The 19,955-nt window shown below is 34.9% G+C and overlaps 2 protein-coding genes and 1 pseudogene across 2 annotated transcripts; 1 reads left to right on the forward strand and 2 right to left on the reverse strand.

The window, feature by feature from the left end:
* Nucleotides 1-664: 664 nt before the first annotated feature.
* Nucleotides 665-1,313, forward strand: LOC126699919 (transcription factor MYB1-like). The gene is made up of 2 exons (XM_050397893.1): nucleotides 665-880; nucleotides 1,113-1,313. Exons 1-2 carry the CDS (start codon nucleotides 748-750, stop codon nucleotides 1,277-1,279), a joined length of 300 nt encoding a protein of 99 aa, XP_050253850.1. The 5' UTR covers nucleotides 665-747; the 3' UTR covers nucleotides 1,280-1,313.
* Nucleotides 1,314-10,933: 9,620 nt separating this feature from the next.
* Nucleotides 10,934-14,465, reverse strand: LOC126700618 (disease resistance protein RUN1-like; annotated as a pseudogene).
* A 1,025-nt stretch (nucleotides 14,466-15,490) lies between these two features.
* Nucleotides 15,491-16,177, reverse strand: LOC126700015 (TMV resistance protein N-like). The gene has a single exon (XM_050397995.1). The coding sequence runs from the start codon at nucleotides 16,003-16,005 to the stop codon at nucleotides 15,496-15,498; it is 510 nt and encodes a 169-aa protein (XP_050253952.1). The 5' UTR covers nucleotides 16,006-16,177; the 3' UTR covers nucleotides 15,491-15,495.
* Between the last annotated feature and the right edge of the window lie 3,778 nt (nucleotides 16,178-19,955).

The following is a 19,955-nucleotide window of genomic DNA, read 5'->3' on the forward strand; positions in this document are numbered from 1 at the left end:
AAATGAGAGAAATATGTTATGATGGCATGAATGTCATTAAGCTTGCTTGGCCAACCAAACAATTTAGTTTCATATATTGTTTTTGTGCTGATAATTAAACTATTTGCTTTTATTTCATGTCTATACATTTCTACCTTATCAATGCCATAGGTGATTTTGATAATTTTTCCTTGATTTTATTCCTTCATGGTAAAAGTTTGAAACTGATAATTCAGCAATGTATGTATAGGATATGAAGGGATACTACTACAGCAGAAGAAGCAATCTGTGACTGTGTGGTTATCTGGTAAGGACAGCTTTTGGCCACTGCAACCTGTTTTGGAAGACATTTGGAATTCACAGCATTTACTATACGGCTTATGTGTATCGAAAAGTGGATCCTCGAAGAAGCTGACAATTAGCTGCGGTGCTGTTACAGACTACATTGACTTGACTTTTAGGTTGATCTTGGAAAAAAGATATGGTCAAATCCAAAAAACATCTTTAAGTTTGGGTGAATTGTTTATTCCGCTCCTAAAGTTTATAAACTGCAATGGAATGAATGATGGATTTGGTCCTATTGATGGGAGAAAAAAAATTATCACCAATCATAAAATATGGCCTTTTTTTTTTGTTAGGTAAAGGGTTTTTTGCCCAAAGGCCATTACACTTCTATATATAGCTTGCTTTCCACTACTACTACTATACATAACTAGCTTTCCTGTGTGCATGTGAGTTTGAGAGAGAGAGAGAGATACTAAGCTCAAAATGGGTAGAAGTCCTTGCTGTTCTAAGGTGGAAGTGAATAGAGGAGCTTGGTCTGCTCAAGAAGACCAAATGCTCAAAGATTACATCGCAACCCATGGGGAAGGAAAATGGAGAAATCTTCCAAGGAAAGCAGGTTAGTCAAAAACCATAACAAACGCCTTGGCTAAACTGACATCTTTTAATATTTTTAATGAAAACTTCCAAGTTCAAAACCCCACTCCTCCAATTATCAAATTATTAAAAAATAAATAAATAAACAAAATATACTTTTGTCTTGAGAATTTGTATTATATGACTTAGTGAAATTCCTTTACCTTAAATGTATAATTGATACAAATGTAATATAAGTTGTTCTGTGCATGTAGGCTTAAAGAGATGCGGAAAGAGTTGTAGGCTTCGGTGGATGAATTATCTCAATCCTGACATCAAGAGAGGAAATATTACACCTGATGAAGAGGACCTCATTATTAGGCTTCACAAGCTCCTAGGCAATCGGTATTTCCCATTATTCTTCCTAATTCAATTTGTATAATCCATTGAGTAAGTTTAAGGATATATTACATTTTTCACAATTTTTTCATGATTGTTAACATAATTTTTTGTGATTAGAGTAACATCACTTTCATATGAATTCATTACTAATACTATTTTTATCTTGCACCAATCACAATATTTTACTGATACTAGTCGCACTTTGAAATTTTTACTATTGCTTTAATTAAGTATGTACGTACTATTTCCTCCCCAAAAAAAAAAAAAAAGTATGTACGTACTAAATATTGTTTCACTAATTTGTTTTTCCAGATGGTCTCACTACAAAACGTGAGGGCCTTGGGCCGCGTTTTTTAAGCCGCGGCCATAAAAAACGCGGCCCAAGGCCCGGTTAAAGCCCCGTTTCAAAAAATGCGGCCCAAGGCCCACCTTAAGGTCGCGTTTTATACGCAGGGCCATAGACAGGTTCTTAGGCCGCGTTTTTTTGAGATAAAAACGCGGCCTAAGAACTTCCGCATTTTATTTTTTCTCAAACTCTTTTTTTTTTTTTTTTTGTCTTCTTTTACTGTGGCCGCATTTTTAAAATGCGGCCCAAGGTTGAGCCTAAAGCCCCGTTTCAAAAAATGCGGCTTCACATAACCTTAAGGTCGCGTTTTGTACGCGGGGCCATAGACATGTTCTGAGGCCATAGGACCATCAGTCCTATAGTCACGGGTTTTAGGCCACATTAGAAACCGTGGCCTAAAAAAACGTGGCTATAGGCTATAGCCACGTTTTTTTGGCATGTAGCCGCGTTTTAAAAACGCGGCCAGAAGTCCTTTTTTTTGTAGTGTCTATAATAGTAAGAGGCTGCCTGGACGAACAGACAATGAAATAAAAAATTATTGGAACTCTGTCCTTAAAAAGAAGCTGAATAATGGTAAGAAAGCAAGTACTGAGAAAACCGTTCTTAAGCCATCCCATAAGACCAAACTCCCTAAGACCAAACCCTCCACAACGTCAAGTGTGTACAAGTACAAGGCGATTAAGACCAAGGCATTTAGGTGCACAAAGGGCTTTGTAACTTCACAACTTGACAAGCTTGAAGCTTTTGATAATAATAATATGGTCATTGTAGAACATCTTACCAAGGATATACACTTGGTGAATATTGACAACGATGCAAAGGAATCAAAATCCAGTGATGATCAATCCGCATTGGCTTTTTCTGAAGAGGACGAGTCACAAAACTTCTTATTAGGCTTTAGCATTGAGGAGCTCAATGAGCTTTTGATGTGTGATAATTTGGATGTGGATTTTTGGAATCTATGCATGTTGGATGAGAGTATGGAAGGAGGGGCTAATAATAATGGTGGCGCTAATGACATTCTCTGGTCTTCTTTGGACCATCCTCTTTCATTCTTTGAATTCTAAGCCATTGCATTGGAGATTACTGTTCCCTATTTTTTTTAAAGTTCTTATAAGTTTGGTGTAATAATTAATTGGGAATCACACCCTATGAAGAAGAAGTCATTGGTTCAACTTTCTCTTTTATTTTTTCTTTGAATCATTCATTTATATAACTTGGGATAGAAATTCTATGTGATGTCAGATATGTACCCCAAGTTTTCTACTTTTGTATATTGTGAAATAAAAATATATTTGGCTAATGTGACCGTATCATTTCTGCTTATTTTTAATTGATCTTTATATTTGTTTACTGAATAGAAATAGGCATGTTTTGCCAAACATTTAATTTTTGCAAAAAGTAATAAAGCCTCTGCCCGAAATTTTATAGTTATGTAGACACTTTTGAAACTCGATTTTGCTAAAATTGAGTTTCGCGTAAAAAATGAGTATAGTGAACTCGAGTTTTAAGCAAATGAGCCCTCACATGGATCATCTAATGTGGCATTTTAAAATAAAATCTCCCATGTGGAACTCGAATTTAGTAAATTTTAATTCCATCAAATACTTAAGAGTGAAATAGACAAGACAGATGTATTATATGTTTAATGAAACTCGAGTTTCAAAAGAGGCTACATAACTAAATAACTTTGGACAGTAACTTTTTAGAAATATTTTTTACAAAAATTGGATATTTGAAAGAAAAAAAGCCAATAGAAATCACTATCATGTGTTCCATTTTATGGTCTATTAATTATAATATATATGTCATGTGTATAACTTTTTTTTTTTTTTTTTTTTTCATTTTGTTATTTTATAAGGTAAGTAAAAAGAATATATTACAAGATTTGTTTTTTTTTTTTTTTTGAGAAACAATATATAACAAGATTATAAATGTATACTATATTCTCCTACATAATATTACATAGATCCCACTGTTAAATTTATGGTAGATCTAATATTTATGTGAAAGGGAAAAAATGCACATTTATTATACTCTAGGAGTATTATATAATATTTCGACAAGTTATGACTAATGAAGTATAATGAATTATAAAATGGAATATAAGAGGTAGGATAGAGGCTTTATTTTTTCTTTGTTCACTACACCCCCTAACATAAATTAGCTTTGCCCAAGATGTAATAAGGTCAAAGCCAACTATTCATATATGGTTGTTTAGGGGTCAAGTCCAGTTGGTTTTAGATCTCCGCCAAATCTGGACGAAGATCTCCGCTTGATCTGAAATCTCTTTGAGATTTTCGTCAAAATTGGTTTGATTGTGTCAGATTTTAATCTGGGAAAATTGACACTAGAACCAAAAGGATTAGTTTTTGGAGAGACTTCAATCCAGCACTGACCACCTCTTGCCATCGAAAAGTCACTCGAATCATTAGGAGCAGTCTGGGTCCAGCAGTTGGATCAGTTTGAACAAGTCCTTGGACAGTCCTATATAGAATTCATATGTTAAAGGGACTGTTCTTGGGCCCAACATATCCAAGCTTCCCTACCCATACCTCATCAACAAACTTTTATCTATTTTACTGTCTTTCATACAAACTCTGGTTTTCCAGAACAGATTCATGTAACTCACAGTTAATTTGGATTATAATCTTGTTATTGGTTACCAAGATATAAAGCTAAAATCAGGTTCAACCCTAGTAATTTTCAATCCTAACTCCATCTTGTCATTGATGTCTTGTTTTGTCTATACTGTGAAGTAAACTCGTCTGCAAATGTTTTGGTAAAGAAGCCGAAGCCAACATGAACCCGTACAAGAATATCAACAGTCTCATTTTTTGCAGTTTGATAGAAGGTACAAACTAGCTCAAAGCTCAAAAACTTTAAATCTAAAGTCGAGCCTTAGTTATAGCATTGTGTGCATATCGTTAGAAGTATAATGAATATTAAAAAGATATATTCATTGATTTTCATCTTTTAGTTTGATTTAGTTTTTAATGAATACTTCATAACTGTGCACTCTCGGCGTGATCGATGGTCACTTTGCAAGTATAAGTTATTGTAAAGTGAAGAGCAAGGACTAGAGTTTAAGTCTTTAAAAAGGAGTTTCACACATATACACTTAGGTTAGACTATAATATAATTTCTATCTCATCTCAAGAAGGAAAAAAAAAAAAGCATCTTTAGTCAATCTTTATCAAGATTTAGTACCTTTTTTTTTTTGATAACCTCAAGATTTAGTACCTAGTTAATTTATAGTTTTATTGTTCCTTTTTTTAGAAATTAAAAATCTGCCAATTTGCCCTTGGTCGAGCCATGCAAGTAGTACTCAAATATTAATACTTATCCCAAAACCAAAAAAATAAATCTATAGAAATGTGTGAAGTTGAGACCCTGACAGCAATTTGGTAGTTACCAAGATAATTGTTCGTCTAATAATAACATAAAATAAATAAAAACCAATTCTCAGAACCATGTGAATTGTAATGTCGAATAGGTTTTCTATCCAGTGCATCCAGGAGCTAGGCTGTTACTAGTCAGGCAAGTTGGAATTTTTTAACCTCTGTATGAACATGTGACACTGACACTACAAAAAAAAAGGTTTTGTAGCCACGTTTTTAAAACGCGGCTATAGGTCAGAAAAACGTGGCTTTATCCCGTCTTAGGCCGCGTTTTTGTAAACGCAGCTTAAAAAAATGCGGCCTAAGACCTGCGTGTTTTGTAGTGTGATCAGGTTTCAACAGAGTATTCCAACTTTATGGCTCTGTTTGGATACCGCTTATTTTATTGAAAGCTGAAAACTGAAAATACTGTAGCAAAATAATTTTTAAATGTGTGAATAGTGCCGTGGAACCAAATTTTAATGAAAATTTTGTTGAAAAAAGAGGTTTGTGGGTCCCGTGAACAGTGCATGGGACCCACTAGATAGTCACAGAACACACTTTTCAACCAAAAAAAAAAAAAAGGCCAGACGCAAGACACTAGCATTATAAGCTGTATCCAAACGCTGCTTATATCTATGATTTGGTACTCCCATCTGTAACAGAGTTAAATACTGGAGGGAAACATAATTATAAGGGCAAGATTTAGGTACAGTATTTAGGTGTTGTTCCTTAGGTTTCTCTCTTAAGATTTTGCCATGTAAATTTTTTCTTATGGAATGAAAGTGTATTTTTTAGTTAAATAGTCATATAGCTGAATCTTAAGATGAGAACTTAGAAAACACTATCTAAAATACTGTACCTACGTTTTGTCCATATATATATATATGGCTACTTTGAGATGGCCATGTCCATGCATGCAACCTCATATATATTGAGTTTCAACAAGATTTTTTTTTTCTTAACAATGCTGCACATCAAATTTTACAATTTATTAATATGATAAATTATGATTAATGTAACATCACTTTTTTATTGTATTATCACTAACATAACTTTTATCATATACTTATTATCACAATCCATCACCTTAACGGTCGTAAAGAATACTGTGAAATTTGTTATGTATTTAATTCTCGGATCTTATACAGTTCCTTTGGCATGCTGATGCAGGCAAGCTTCAATCTTACCTAATCTTGGCTGGCAATCAACTTACACATAAAGTATCACCTATAGATAAAATATAAATCATAAAGTTAAATATATTTTTATTCCACATAATCCATAAAAAATAAAAATAAAAAGAAATCTGTTTCCTACTGATACCCCCGAACTTTCCCTTACACGTGACATGCATGCATGTTCCAAGAGTTGTGGAGTCGAGGAAAACTTTTTTTTTTTTGAGGGAAATTTAATAATATAATTTACAATTACAAGTAAAATATTTGTAGTGTGAGACGTACTTTTCATCTCATTGCCACATGAAGCCACGCATCAAAGAGACAAAAAAAAAAAAAAAAAAAAAAAGATTCAGAATTGTAGTATTTCGAGTTAATAAGTTATTGTGTCTCCAAGGTAATACAAAATGATGCTCCATTATTATATCTCTTCCAAGATCCAAAACAATAAAAAAAAAAATTTTAATTAAAAAAATCTTGGATCACATGTTCCTTTTATTATATGCAATGTTTAATTCTTGATGGCTCACATATATTTCTTCATCGACTTGTTAGATATTGTATCAAATTCCTATTTTGACTTAATTTGAAATTTGCTAGTGTGAAAAGAAAGTTTAGTTTATTTTCTATTAAACAAGTATTACTTGTTGTCTATGAAAAAAAAATCTATTTCTTATCCGCTAAAAAATGTATTCAATGTCCATAAAAAATAAAGACTAAAATTTTATAAATAAACAATATTACAAAAGGTTAGAGACTAAAACCTTATAAACAGACAATACTATAAAAGGTTTGAAGGCTCTAATCCAAAGGACTAGGAAAAAAGTTTGAATTAGTTTGAAGAAGCTTAATTTAGAGATAATAGTTGGCCTTTTCCGAGAGAGAGAGAGAGAGAGAGAGAGAGAGAGAGAGAGAGAGAGAGAGAGAGAGAGAGAGAGAGAGAGAGAGAGAGAGAGAGAGAGAGAGAGAGAGAGAGAGAGAGAGAGAGAGAATTTTGCACGTTTTGCATGTGAATTATACAAAATGCAAAAGGGGAAATGGGGGGATACACATGACTATTCTTGAGTAAGGCTATATGATGAGGAGGATGTCTCGAAGTTAACAAATATAACTTTTTTCTGAGGCCATAAAATCCGTCTTTAAGTTAACAAATATAACTTTTTTCTAGTCTTTCTCAATCATGTAACTTCAATGCTAATTTATTTGTTTGCTCCCCAAAAAATTAAGATTGGTGATGAGCCCACAATGCACAACTCTCTAATGTAGTATACTATTAAGACAATATGATGAGACCGTATGGTTAAGATGAGGTGAACATTTATAAAAGGAGGTGCTGGGAAGTTTTAGTGACTGCAACTTCCTTGCATGCCAATTCATCAAATACATTCATAGACTCATTCAAAACAATCAAACTCATCACATTGTTCAACAAGTCCGTTCCCACAAAGCCATTACCACATAGACCAAGAACACAAGTAGTCGATGAACTTGTAGTACTCCCACCATGATCATCAACATTCAAAACACAACATTTGAGCATGCTGTTGAGGCTTGAGAGTGACATGGTCATTGGCAAGATCTAGATCACAACTTATGGTCTGTTTGGAAGTTTAGAGAGGGAGAAGAGTAGAGGGGAGTAAAGGGGAGGAGAGTAGTGGAGAGGAGAGTAAAGGGGAATGATTATCTTCCACCTTGTTTGGATATTTTTAAAATTAGTAAGGGAGAAGGGAGTAATTAGCCCTTCCTTTTATTTGGATGTTTTAAAAATTATGATGAAAAGGAGAGAAAATGATTTAAATAGACAAATTTACCCTTATTGGAAAATGGACTTACAACATTGGTCTATTATTAATTTGTTAGATTAAATAATTATCTAATCAACATTTTCATTCCATCAAATACCACTAATAAAAGTATAAAACTACTATTAAGTATTAACTATTATAAAATAATTTTTATTACCTCAAAAAAAAATTATAATAAGCATTCTGATTAATTAGCTAGGCCGAGAAAGTGAAAATTTCAGAATTAAACATTAATAGAAACGTGAATAAACATTAAGTTCCTTTTCCCTTTCTTTCTCAGCTAATTTTCTCGGGAACCAAACGGAATATCAACAAAATATACAAAGAAACGGAACCTGTATATGATTGAGAAACGATCTCGCAAAGTTAAGCTAGATTCAAAATCCAACAAATATTATTGAGAACCAATCTCGTAGAGTTAAGCGAAATTCCACGTAGCGGGGACGATGGCGGGGGCGGTGGATCCGTCGTTCAGCTCGTTGGCAAGCCTTGAGTTGTTCAAGCTCGATTTCCAATCTGACAATCATGAGATGCCGCTCGTTGGAGAGACACTGAGCTTCGAGCGGTTCAACAGGATTACGTGGGGGAAGCCTATCGCCAGTGTGGAAAAGTTCTCACTCGGTCTTGTTGCCGGTGGTTTGGTCGATGGGACTATTGATATCTGGAACCCTCTCGCTCTAATCCGGTAATTTTTTGTCTGGTTTGGTGAATTGTGTGAATTGAATTGAGCTGAGCTGGTTGCATTGTTTGGGAATTTGTGAAATTTTCTCAAGAACCAAACAAAGATTATTTATATAATTGGTTTGTAATTTTGTTAATTTAGAAAAGGTAAATTGGGGAATTCATTTAGTTAATAATTTATCTAATCTACTCTCCCTCCAAATCTCTCCAATTTGGGGGAATTAAAAATGAGGGGTTAGAGGTAGTTGAAACCCCTCCCCCTCTTTCCTTAAAAAACTTCCAAATAAAGTAATGGAATTACTCTCCTTCCTTTTACTCTACTACTCCCCCTCCTTTTTTAAACTTCCAAACAGGCTATTAGCTTGTGTTTGGATTAGTTTTTCTCTGATTTGTTGATTTTTTGAAAATAGGTAAAAGTATAATAGTACCATTAAAAAAAATTGTACACAAGTAAATAAGCTAATGAACTAAAGGAAAAAGTTAATCCAGATTCATGCTTAACATCATTTTAAACCGCCTAAAAGGAATTTTAAAAATTAACCAAGTTTGAGAAATAGCCTCTGATCATTGTGTTCCAAGACACAACATCTCCCTCAGGCTTTCGTCGCAAACACCTACTTGCTAAGTGAAGAACTGAAGTACCTGAATTTTAACGACATGTTGGCTATTGGCTAAGCTGTACGAGACAAGGTTTGAGGCATTGCTTAGACTTTGTTAATGTGGCAATCCCTCTGAATTTACGTTTGATTCTGCAAATGTTTTCAACAAATGTCTATACCTTTTTATCCTCTTTTGAAACACCCAGTTTTATGATACAAGGCTACAAGCATTCACCATTCAGGATTGGGCCAATTGGGTTCGGAAATCGGAGTCGTCGGCCAATTTTATAACTCACTACAATCCAAAAAGCTGGCCTAATGAACATTAGCTCAAGACTCACATGTCCAAATGTCCAATTATATCAGTAATTCAATCGAGTTCACGCACACAAAAAAAAAAAAAAAAATCACTATAAAATTAGGACAGTGCTTGCTTCAATGAGAATTGAATAAAAGAGCATGATCATTACTCCTTCCGATGATTATCTAGTAAGAGTTTTCCCTTTAAATTTTTAACTAAGAATTTATTTGCTGGGCATAAGCATTTGCAAGCATTACTTGATTAACAATTATAAATGATGCTGTGTAGTTGAGAGAGAAAGAGAGGGATTATTAAAAATTTAAAATCAGATGATGAGAGTACATATTTCGGGGAAAACAAGAAAGAAGATTAGAATTGAAGGGTATATGATATCTAAATTTGAGGAGTTTGGCTTGTTCCAATGTTGACAGAATTTGTGCAAGTTGGGTCACAAAATTTTTTTAAGTTGAAATTCTAGTAGGGCTAAATTTACAATGCTCTAATGCAAGTGCTTCAATAGACATGAAATTTAGGAAGAATGAAATTATCAAATAGCTAGGACCTCATTGAGTAGGCATTTTTAGGGGGTTCAATGATATTAGATAAAGTTGCCATCTTACACTAATTCAATTAGTTAACTGAAACATACATGCTTAAGTAATTATCAACCAGTAATTCTTGTTGTATGGAAGAATTTTACTAAAACTGTGACAATTTTAAGTTCTTGCAGTCTAGGAAGGTGAAATAGTATTATAGACAGTTAAGGCTCCCGCTAATAAAAACTGAGAGAATTAACTACCAAACCAAAAAAAAAAAAAAATCATTTTGCATGAACAGAGGACATAAACTTAAAAGATTAATATTGGAGATTCTACAATTATGTTTTACAAATTGATACCAATTAGAAAAATGAATTTAGATATTTATTTTTTATATTATTAAAGTTTTTATTAATCACATTCATTGTGTAGTAAAATTTGAAATAGTTTTAGCATTTTCCTACTCAAAATAAAAACCAAATATGACAGTATTCTCAAGCAAGAAATCTATATTACCATAGCTTTTTAGTGAAATTTGTGGTGTGCTTTTGTATTAAAACTCATTCTTTCTCTTATGTGTAAAAGAGAGAGGCAACAAATCTATAATAGGAAAAAATTGCAAACATGAATTTTAAAATATCTTCATCACCATTACATTTTTCAATTCACCAATCTGACTCATGTACTATCTTCACTGTCATATCCCCAGCGCAGGAATACGCAGAACCTGGAAAAAGGAAAAAATCAAGAAAAGGGTTCATTTTCTCAACTTTAGAATTTTCATTAAATATTAAAACCTATAAATTGAACAAAACACTGACAAGATAACCAGAAACAAATTAATTGGTCTAAACAGCTTTATTAGATAAAATGAACCCCTTACATGAGAAATCAGGACTTGCAATTAATCAGTAATCAGGACTTGAGAAAGATGGTGACTTACAAAAAAAATCAGAGGAAAAGATTATTAGCCTTGCATAGATTCATCAAAGCCACCACTTTCACTGGGATTTCTCACAATCTGAGTCATGTTGTGTGCTTAAATTCCCAATCCAATTGCCTAAACGGGGCATGAGTCTTTCAATTATATTAGGGTGTTGTGTCCTCTTTGGTTGAGGTATGTCACTAGAGCTACCTTCTCCTCTAGGACCAGCCCCATCATAGTCATCAGACTCATCACGGTTTCGCTTAATTTTGGTATCTTTTATTGAATCATCAAAATCATCCTCCTCAGGAGTGATGCTAGCATTGCTGGACCCAACCACACTTTGGTTGATATGTTCAATGTCTTGCTTATATACCAAACGTGCCCCACATTTTTTAACCACCAAGCCTGGTGGACCTTCGGTTCTAAATTTAATCTCAATTGGAATAGAACCATTTTCATCATTTTGACTCAGTTTTTCCTTGCTTGGATTGAAGAATTGATGGGAATATCTCAGCCAAAGGTGATGTGATCCAATCTTCCCAAATTCTTCTGAGAAACCAGCGGAAATGCAACGAAAATTATTAGATCCCTTGACCTTTAAGTAACAGTCAAAACTACGTTTGCTTCCAGAAAGTTGGTCAAATGGGTGAGGTTCCTGGACCACAAAAACAGCACACACAACAATTCCAATGCATTCATCAAGTAAAGCTGAAGGCAATTGCAAATCCATTGAAGCCCCAACACTTTGATGACTAAAACATTTTGGAATTTCACTTCCTAGGAGAATTAGACCATATGTCCAGAAATCTTCATTACACTGCATTTGCATCTGAAACTGAATGTAACTTCTTACCATTGTTAAGAACATTTCACTATAGCCTTGATTCTCAACCAATTTGAAGCAATTGAGAAGAGAAAAACTTGGTATAAAAGAGCATTCTTGTCTCAATGGCAATGTTTCCAGTGAGGTACAACCATCTGCCTGAATAAAATCAATATTTGATGGAAGCTCCGGCAAAGATTGAAGCCTGATACAATTACCCAAAAGAAGATATTGCATGTTAGATAGTTGAATGGTACTTTCAGGAAGGCTAACAAAATTATTTCCTCTTAGATTTAACCGTTTTAAAAAGGAAAAGCAGCCAAGAGCATCGGGAATTGTCCAAAGATTGCAATAACTTAAATTCAGGTTGGTCAAAAACCCCAAGCCTGACAAAGAACGCACCAACATGCCTATAGGATCTGGACTTGCTCTACGCATTAAAGGAAAACTAAGGAGCTTATTTGATGATTTAGATGATAAGCCTTCACATCCAGAGAGAGAGAGAATCTCAAGATTTCCTAATGGAAATGTGGAGAAGGACCATTCTCTTATAGCACTTCCACTTAGATCCAACTTGACAAGGCCAGTTAAATGCTCCACTGATGATGGTAGCTCTTTTATAGCAGTCCCATCCAAATACAGGTGTGACAATCGTGACATATTTCCTACAATCTCTGGGAATTTCTTCAATCTTGAACAACTAGAAAGAATAAAGACTTCAAGGGATTCCAAGCTAATCTTGGATAGAAGGCTTTCAAGAGATTTACAACCGCTTAGATCCAATCGAAGAAGTTGTTTGAGATCTCCAAGGGATGTATGAATCTTAGATAATCTTGTACAACGTTGAAGAATCAAATGCTCAAGATGTGGAACTTCATTGAAGTTTGGGGTCTCAATCAAGTTCCAAGAGTCACGAAGGTCGATGAGTTTTAACCTCTCAAAGCTCTGTTATAAAACAAGCATTATTCAAATTGAGAAAATTAAATCCTTGTGAACATAATTTTTTCTATTAAAAAATTATTTTGCATTGGTGAAAATCTTACCTTGATTCCTTTCCATAGTTGTTTGATGAGACTACAAGGCATATTGAGTTCAACAAGTTTGTCTAGCTTGAAATTTGCTGGCATGGATTCTAAAGGATATCTATCCCAGTGAATGAAACGCAATTCGCTTGAAAGATCATGAAGGCCTTGAGGAAGGTCCACATTACTGATTTTAAGTAATCTCAAATTGTTCATATTTGAGAATGATTTAGCATTCAAGTGTTGCACTTTCTTAGGAGTTGAGTCAAGGAATATTCCTTTAAGAAATGTTGTTCCCTGGTAAATCAAAACAAAAGTTAATAATAGTATAGTCCTAGAAATTAACAAAAACTTAATCATTTGAATTACATGAATATATACAATAAGAAATTGTGCAGTTTACTTGACGAATAATACTTTAACTAGTAACCAAAAACAAATTCAGTAGCACTAGACTAGACATTAAGGAAGCTTATATACATATAAGGAAGCTGAAAATTGTGTATAGTTAGCTTACCCCACTATATTTCAGCACGCGAAAAATATCCTCACTAAGCCACAATCTACTTCGTTGGCTAGGATTTTCAGGGGATTCACGGTGAACAATTTCCCTTCCAAGCTCTTGTAGTAAATCATGCATTTGCAATTTTTTTCCCCATGAGGTGGTTATAAGAGATTTTTCCTTAAGAACGTCTATATCAATGATTGGCTGGTCATAGAGAGTTTGTAGTATATTTACTACATAGTCTACACATTTTCTATTGAAGAAACAAGCAATATCTAAAAATATGTTTTTCTCTCTTTCTTTTAGACCATCATAACTTATTTGAAGTACATCTAGAATTTCTCTTTCAGGACTTTCTTTTAGCCTACTAATGGCACCTTTCCATGCATCTATACTCCTGTGAAACAAAAAGGAGCCCAAAACTTTGAGAGCTAAAGGAAGGCCACTAGCATAAGAAATTATCTCTTGAGACAGCTCCACATAACCTTCTAAAGGAGAGTCCTTCTTAAAGGCTTTCATACTAAAGAGTTGAAGAGCTTCATCATTATTCAATTTCTTAGCCCCTCATATATTTCAGCTTCAGACACTTTATGTTGGATCAATAGATGTTGATTTCTAGTTGTAATAATGATTCTACTCCCTTGACCAAACCAATCTTGCTCACCTACTAATGCTTCTAATTGTTCATATTGATCCACATCATCAAGAATGATGAGAATCTTTTTCCGACACAATCTCCTCTTTATCACATTGATTCCCCATTGAATATTTCGTATATAAATATTGCTTTCAATCAAGATATCAGAAAGAAGTTGTTTTTGTAAAGGAACTAGCCAACTATCTCCACTTTTCCCTCTTATATTGGCAATAAAGCAACTACCTTCAAATTTATGATTAATTCTGTCATAAATGACTCGTGCTAGGGTTGTCTTACCCATTCCACCCATTCCCCAAATTAATTCCTATAAAGCGAACATCGTTCAACCCTAATTGTAAATATGAATTCATCATGTTATCCACACGAGGTTTTATTCCAACGAGATCCTTGTGAGCACTTGAGTATATAAAATTCAAATCACTAAATATTTTTCCAACAAGTTCTTCAATGACTCTTGATTCATGCCTGTATATAAAATAGAACAATAATTTTGTGGAGTTAGCACAAGCTATAAAGAGATGAAAGGTTTAGAAAATGTAATATGTTGACATTCATTTACTTTTTTCTTTTAATTAAAAAAAAAAAAGGAACTCTAAGTTCCATGATAAGAAAAAAATAATATATATAACATATACACCAAATAAAATTTGTACTACATATTTGAGCTTCTGGCCTAACCATTTGCCCATTTAATTTTATCTTTGCTTATGAAAGCTATACCGGAGAAAATATAAACCAATGTCAGTGGAGAGAGAGAGAGAGAGAGAGAGAGTCATCATGGGTTACAGGAAGATCTGCCTAATGGTCTTGGTTAGGATTGGGTTCAAAGTACCAACAATCTTTTAAATCAGAAATTTACATCAGTCACAATTTCCGATAGATGGTAATTTGGCCCAACAAATTTCTATCAGGGCTTAAGCCATGGTTGTTTTGGGCCTTTGGGCTTGATGATCTTGTTTGAATTAAATGAAGAATAGGTTGGGATTTTGTGATTAAACTCATCACATTAAATTATTGAATTTTAAAGCCAGTGATAGACTCATAGACGACATCGTTTATTTTTAGGATTTGCATGATCCAATCAAGGGTTATAGTGCAAGGCGAAACAATATGTTTAATTAGGAGGGTACATGATTCGAGTTGTGTTAGGTTTTGGATATTGTTAAACCAAAGGTGGCCTCATTGGGGTCGTGAAATCTCCAACCCAACCTAACTCACAGGGATCATGCCTAATAAAATATTTGGATTTTCTTTCAATTATTTAAGCATATTACATAATTGGGCTTAATATTCTAATTTAATAAAAAAAAAGTATCAAAATAATGAAATATATGTATGTACACATATATGCTTAACATAATTGGGTTGGATAACTCAGTTGGAATTTTTTTCCAATACAAATCTGATCTAAACTAAGTTAAATACATTATTCCTATCTTGTATTTTGTTTTAGATTAAAAAAAAAAAACAATATTATTCCAAAAGAAATTCTTACTTGTCTCGTAAATCCCATCCAGCGATACTAGCAACTTGTGTCAAAGCATCTCTCCATGTGTACACATCCCCCATGTTATCTTTGAAACGCTCTTCATATTTAACAAATGCATCTGCAAAAGTCTCCCTTTGATGCCGCACATCACTAGGATCCACATAGTGGAAAACAGGTAGTACTATCAGTCCAGTCTTTTTTATGCACTCAACAATCTTTGCAAGTTCCATCAAGCACCAACTCGATGACGCATAGTCTTTTGAGAGAATGACAATAGCAAATCTTGATTCTTCTATTGCTTTCAAGAGCTCTGGGGCAATGAATGTTCCTCGCTTGAGTTTCTCATCGTCCCTATATGTGAATATGCCTTTTTCTTCCAAAGCAGTATATAAATGGTCTGTAAAATTTTTGCGGGTGTCACCTCTAAAGCTAAGAAAGACGTCATATGTCCATCCAAGCATAGAAGAAGATGGAAAAGATGAGGAGGCGTTTTCTGTGCCCATTAAAGCCATTCGAATTGTAATCTAAATTCTTGAATGGATATGTATCAAAAGATTTGATGTGGGATTTTAAGAAGTGGAAAAGAACTGAAGGACAGTGACTGAAATGAAGGAGATGGATGTGCTTAAGTTTTATAGATTTAGGAAATTAGAGCAGTGACTGAAATGCTCAAAAAGCCTATAGAACTTACGCCGGATTCAGTTTCTATTGTGTCTAGGGCTGTCCACGGGTCGGTCCGGATCGGGTTTGTGCCCAACTCGGAACCGACCCGATCACTTCGGGTCTCCTAAACATGGACCCGCCGCCGACCCGCCGACGACAACGGTTCGGGTGGTCAGACGTCAAAGTTTTCCGGTCGGGCTCGGATGGTGAGAATTGCGTCGGATTTTTGCCAAAATCTGCTTATTTTTGCTGGATCTGACCGGATTTCGAAGAGAGCTTGGCTGATCTCAACGAGCTTAGGCTGAACTTGAAGAGATCTTGGCAGATCTCAACGAGATTAGGCCCGATCTTGAAGAGATCAGGCCCGATCTCGACGAGATCTTGCCGGATCTCGACAGATAGGACAAAATCATACTGGCGAACTACTTCAATCGATGGAGAAAGCTTTTCCGGTGTGTTTTCCGGTCGGTTCGGTTGAAATCGGTTTTCCATGTTTTAACCCGTCAACCGACCCGCCAGACTCGGATTTTGGGATCGGGGATCCGCCGTCGACCGTCACCGGCGTCGGGTTGGCTGGTTCTCGGGCCGGATCGGCCGGGTTGGGCGGGTGGGTCGGGTACCGGGTCTGGTTGGACACCCCTAATTGTGTCATTTTAAATAGAATGGGCATTGGACTGGGGTAAGTGATGGGCATTGGACTGGGGTAAGTGAGGGAAGGACAGACATTCAAGTCATCGATCTGCTTGCAATCAGGTCAACGATTCATTTTTTTAATACAGAGTAGGTGTGTGCAAATAACCCTCCCCCAGTCCCTCTCTTCCAGGTATCAAACTACGAAAAACAATCATATTGGACAACATTGGTTGTTAAAATGTGTGAAAAATTAATTTTTATATTTACTGTTCATGTACACTTTATATTATTGACTAAACAAATGTATATAACTTTCAAACTTTGCACATATATCTGGACATGCAAAAGAATAGAAATCTTAGTTTTAAACAACAATGCTACACCTACTTGCATGAAAAAAAATTTGGTTGTAGATTGTGATTAGTTTTATATCACTTTCACATGAGACCATAATTGACATTATTTTTATTTTGCATAAATTACAATTTATCATCTTAGATGTTGTGAAATTTGTTATGATTTCAAACTTAATATTATTTAGATAGATGTGTGCATGAGTGTACAAGCGTCCCATATTAGGATACTCTTCATGTAAAATGGATTTCATGGTTCATATTACAAATATAAAGGTTTGCCCCATGCCAATGGTGTACAACGTTTGAATTCAAGAAATAAAATATTAGCCATGAAATACACTCTCTCCATTCCAAGTGAAATAGAGAGGATCATGTTCCCCTCTCCATTTTCCAAGTATCTTCCTGGCAAAACAACTTCTTAAAATTATTGAACTATATTGGTTGTTTATAAGAAGTATGCATGTGAGAGAGAGAAAGAGAGAGAGAGAGAGAGAGAGAGGGCTACATGTCAAAAACTCTTTTTCTAATAGTGTGCGAAAGAGAGAGAAAGCATATCTTATTCCAAATGTCTTTGTATGTCAAAAACTCTTTTTCTAGTAAGTGTGCGACAGAGAGAGAAAGCATATCTTATTCCAAATCTCTTTGTATTTATCCTTGCTCTTTTATGATTCAAAGTAACGTCTAGTTGATCTGTATTTCTGTACTGACTGTACAGTTAGGAGCAAAAAAGAATGAAAATTTTAAGCATATATACTTATTTGAAAAGGAATGAAACATTTCTCAAAAAGGAAGAAAGTTTATCAAATCCAATCATATAGTGATTCAAATATACAATCAATTTTAGCTTTGTATCTCCTTTCTTGCTGGGATTTTTTGTTCATCAACAAAATATGGACGTTTTTTTGTCCATAAGACAAGCCTCTTCCCATCTCCTTTCTTCCTCTTTGAGTTTTTTGTCCCGAGGTTGGAAATGGGCTATGCTTCTCCACGTCTTTTTCTCAATAAATCATATTTATTCATAAAAGAATATATGGTGATGAGCTCAGCTGCAGCATTGACATTGATGCTGACCCAGGTTTTCACTTTTATCCTCAGTTATATATTAAAAAAAGAAAAAGAAAAAAAGAAGTCTATTTTGTGTTTGGGCTGTGAAGAATTGAGTTCATTTTTGGGTTTTTAGGGATTTATATACGAATGGATTAATTTAAAGTTTGGGTCTTTTTCTTTTTGTTAAAGTATACCTTTTTGCACTAAAAATTTGGCGTTTTTTATTTTTCCCTTAAGTTTAAAAATTTTCATTTTGATCCTTCAACGTTTTATAATATTTTTATATTGGTTTGCCTTCATTTTTGTTAATAATTCGATAGTTAAATGCTCTTCTTGTTTAACTATTTCATAAAAATACTAACTCTAAAATGCTATATAAGGCAAGAATATTATTGTATTAGGCGCAAAATGCATTAGTTATATAGAGGTAGACAGCAAGACCAATATGAAAAACACCAATATGCTTTAGAAGGCAATAGTTATCAATTTTTTTTTTCCTTCTAAAAAAAATTAAAATTTTGAAATGTAAAGATCCAAAATAAAAACAACTCAAAACTTTAAGTTCAAAAAATTTACTTTAGTCTTTTTTTTGTGGGGGGAGGGGGAGGAGTAATGCAATATAGTTCTGTAATTGTGAAAGTTTATGCTTCAATATAAACAAACTACTATTACTTGTTATGTTAATGGTGGTTCCTTGTGTTGATAGCTATTTTAGTAATTCCTTTTTCTTGCAGTAGTTTATTATGAGTTATGCTAAGAATATTACAAATCTCATCACATAAGCCTTACCAATTAATGTGTCACTAATCGCATAAATGTAACTCAAACATTTATTCACTATGTTCTTAAATGGCACTGTGGGGTCCAATAGTTTGTGGGTTCGGCCTGCTCGCTTATGGGGAGTTCACAAACCCCAAACTGAAGGAGACTAGGGCCCAAGCCCAAAAATAGTGAGCTCAAAGTGGCCCGAAGATACGTCCGAGGACCGCTCAGTCCTCGGAAGACCCAAAATCCCATGGACGAAAGTGGAATACAAGCAAACTTAAAAGATCAGAAAATATCTTGGGGGAAGTTGTCCTTAATACCCTTCACTGATATGACACTGCACCTAACAAAGCCGGATTCTTAGGCTTTATTGATCATCTCCCACAATTTCGGGATTAGATTGATGGGACAGATATCTGTCCTGGAAAGATCGACCCTACACGTGGACGAGGGACAACAAACGTAGGCTAGTATAAAAGGAAAGGTAAACTAATAAGAAAGGGGCTCCCATCTCACTTCCTGGAAAAAACTCCAGGAATGAGAATGCCCGGATAGTATATGCGCTCCGCCATGGAGAACCCATCGACGGGTAACCGGAGAAAACTTTAATGCTCCTCGGACATGATCCGAGGAGCCAAATCCCTCAAGTTACAAAGGTGTAAGGCCTGAATATCCAGACTAAAGCCTCTTTTTGTCTTGGTTCATCTAAAATCCGGCCCGAACTAGCGCCCTGTGACCCAACGCTGGCCTTTCAAGCCCACTCTCTACAAATGTTATTGTGAGGGATTTTCTGTAGGCGAGCCCATCATCGTTGTTGGGCCGCCAGAGATTCGTGTCCCTACAATTGGCGCCGTCTGTGGGAGGGCTTGCGCGTTGGCGCGAGTGGCGCATAAGTCAGCTCTCTAGCAAGCAGAGATTCACGAGTCTTTCTCATCTCCAGCGACGTGCAGTTGTTGCTCCGCCATAAACTTCTGCTAGGGGCTACGCCTTGCACCGCT

The sequence above is a fragment of the Quercus robur genome, chromosome 9, assembly GCF_932294415.1.
Source record: "Quercus robur chromosome 9, dhQueRobu3.1, whole genome shotgun sequence".
NCBI classification, from domain to species: Eukaryota; Viridiplantae; Streptophyta; class Magnoliopsida; order Fagales; family Fagaceae; genus Quercus; species Quercus robur.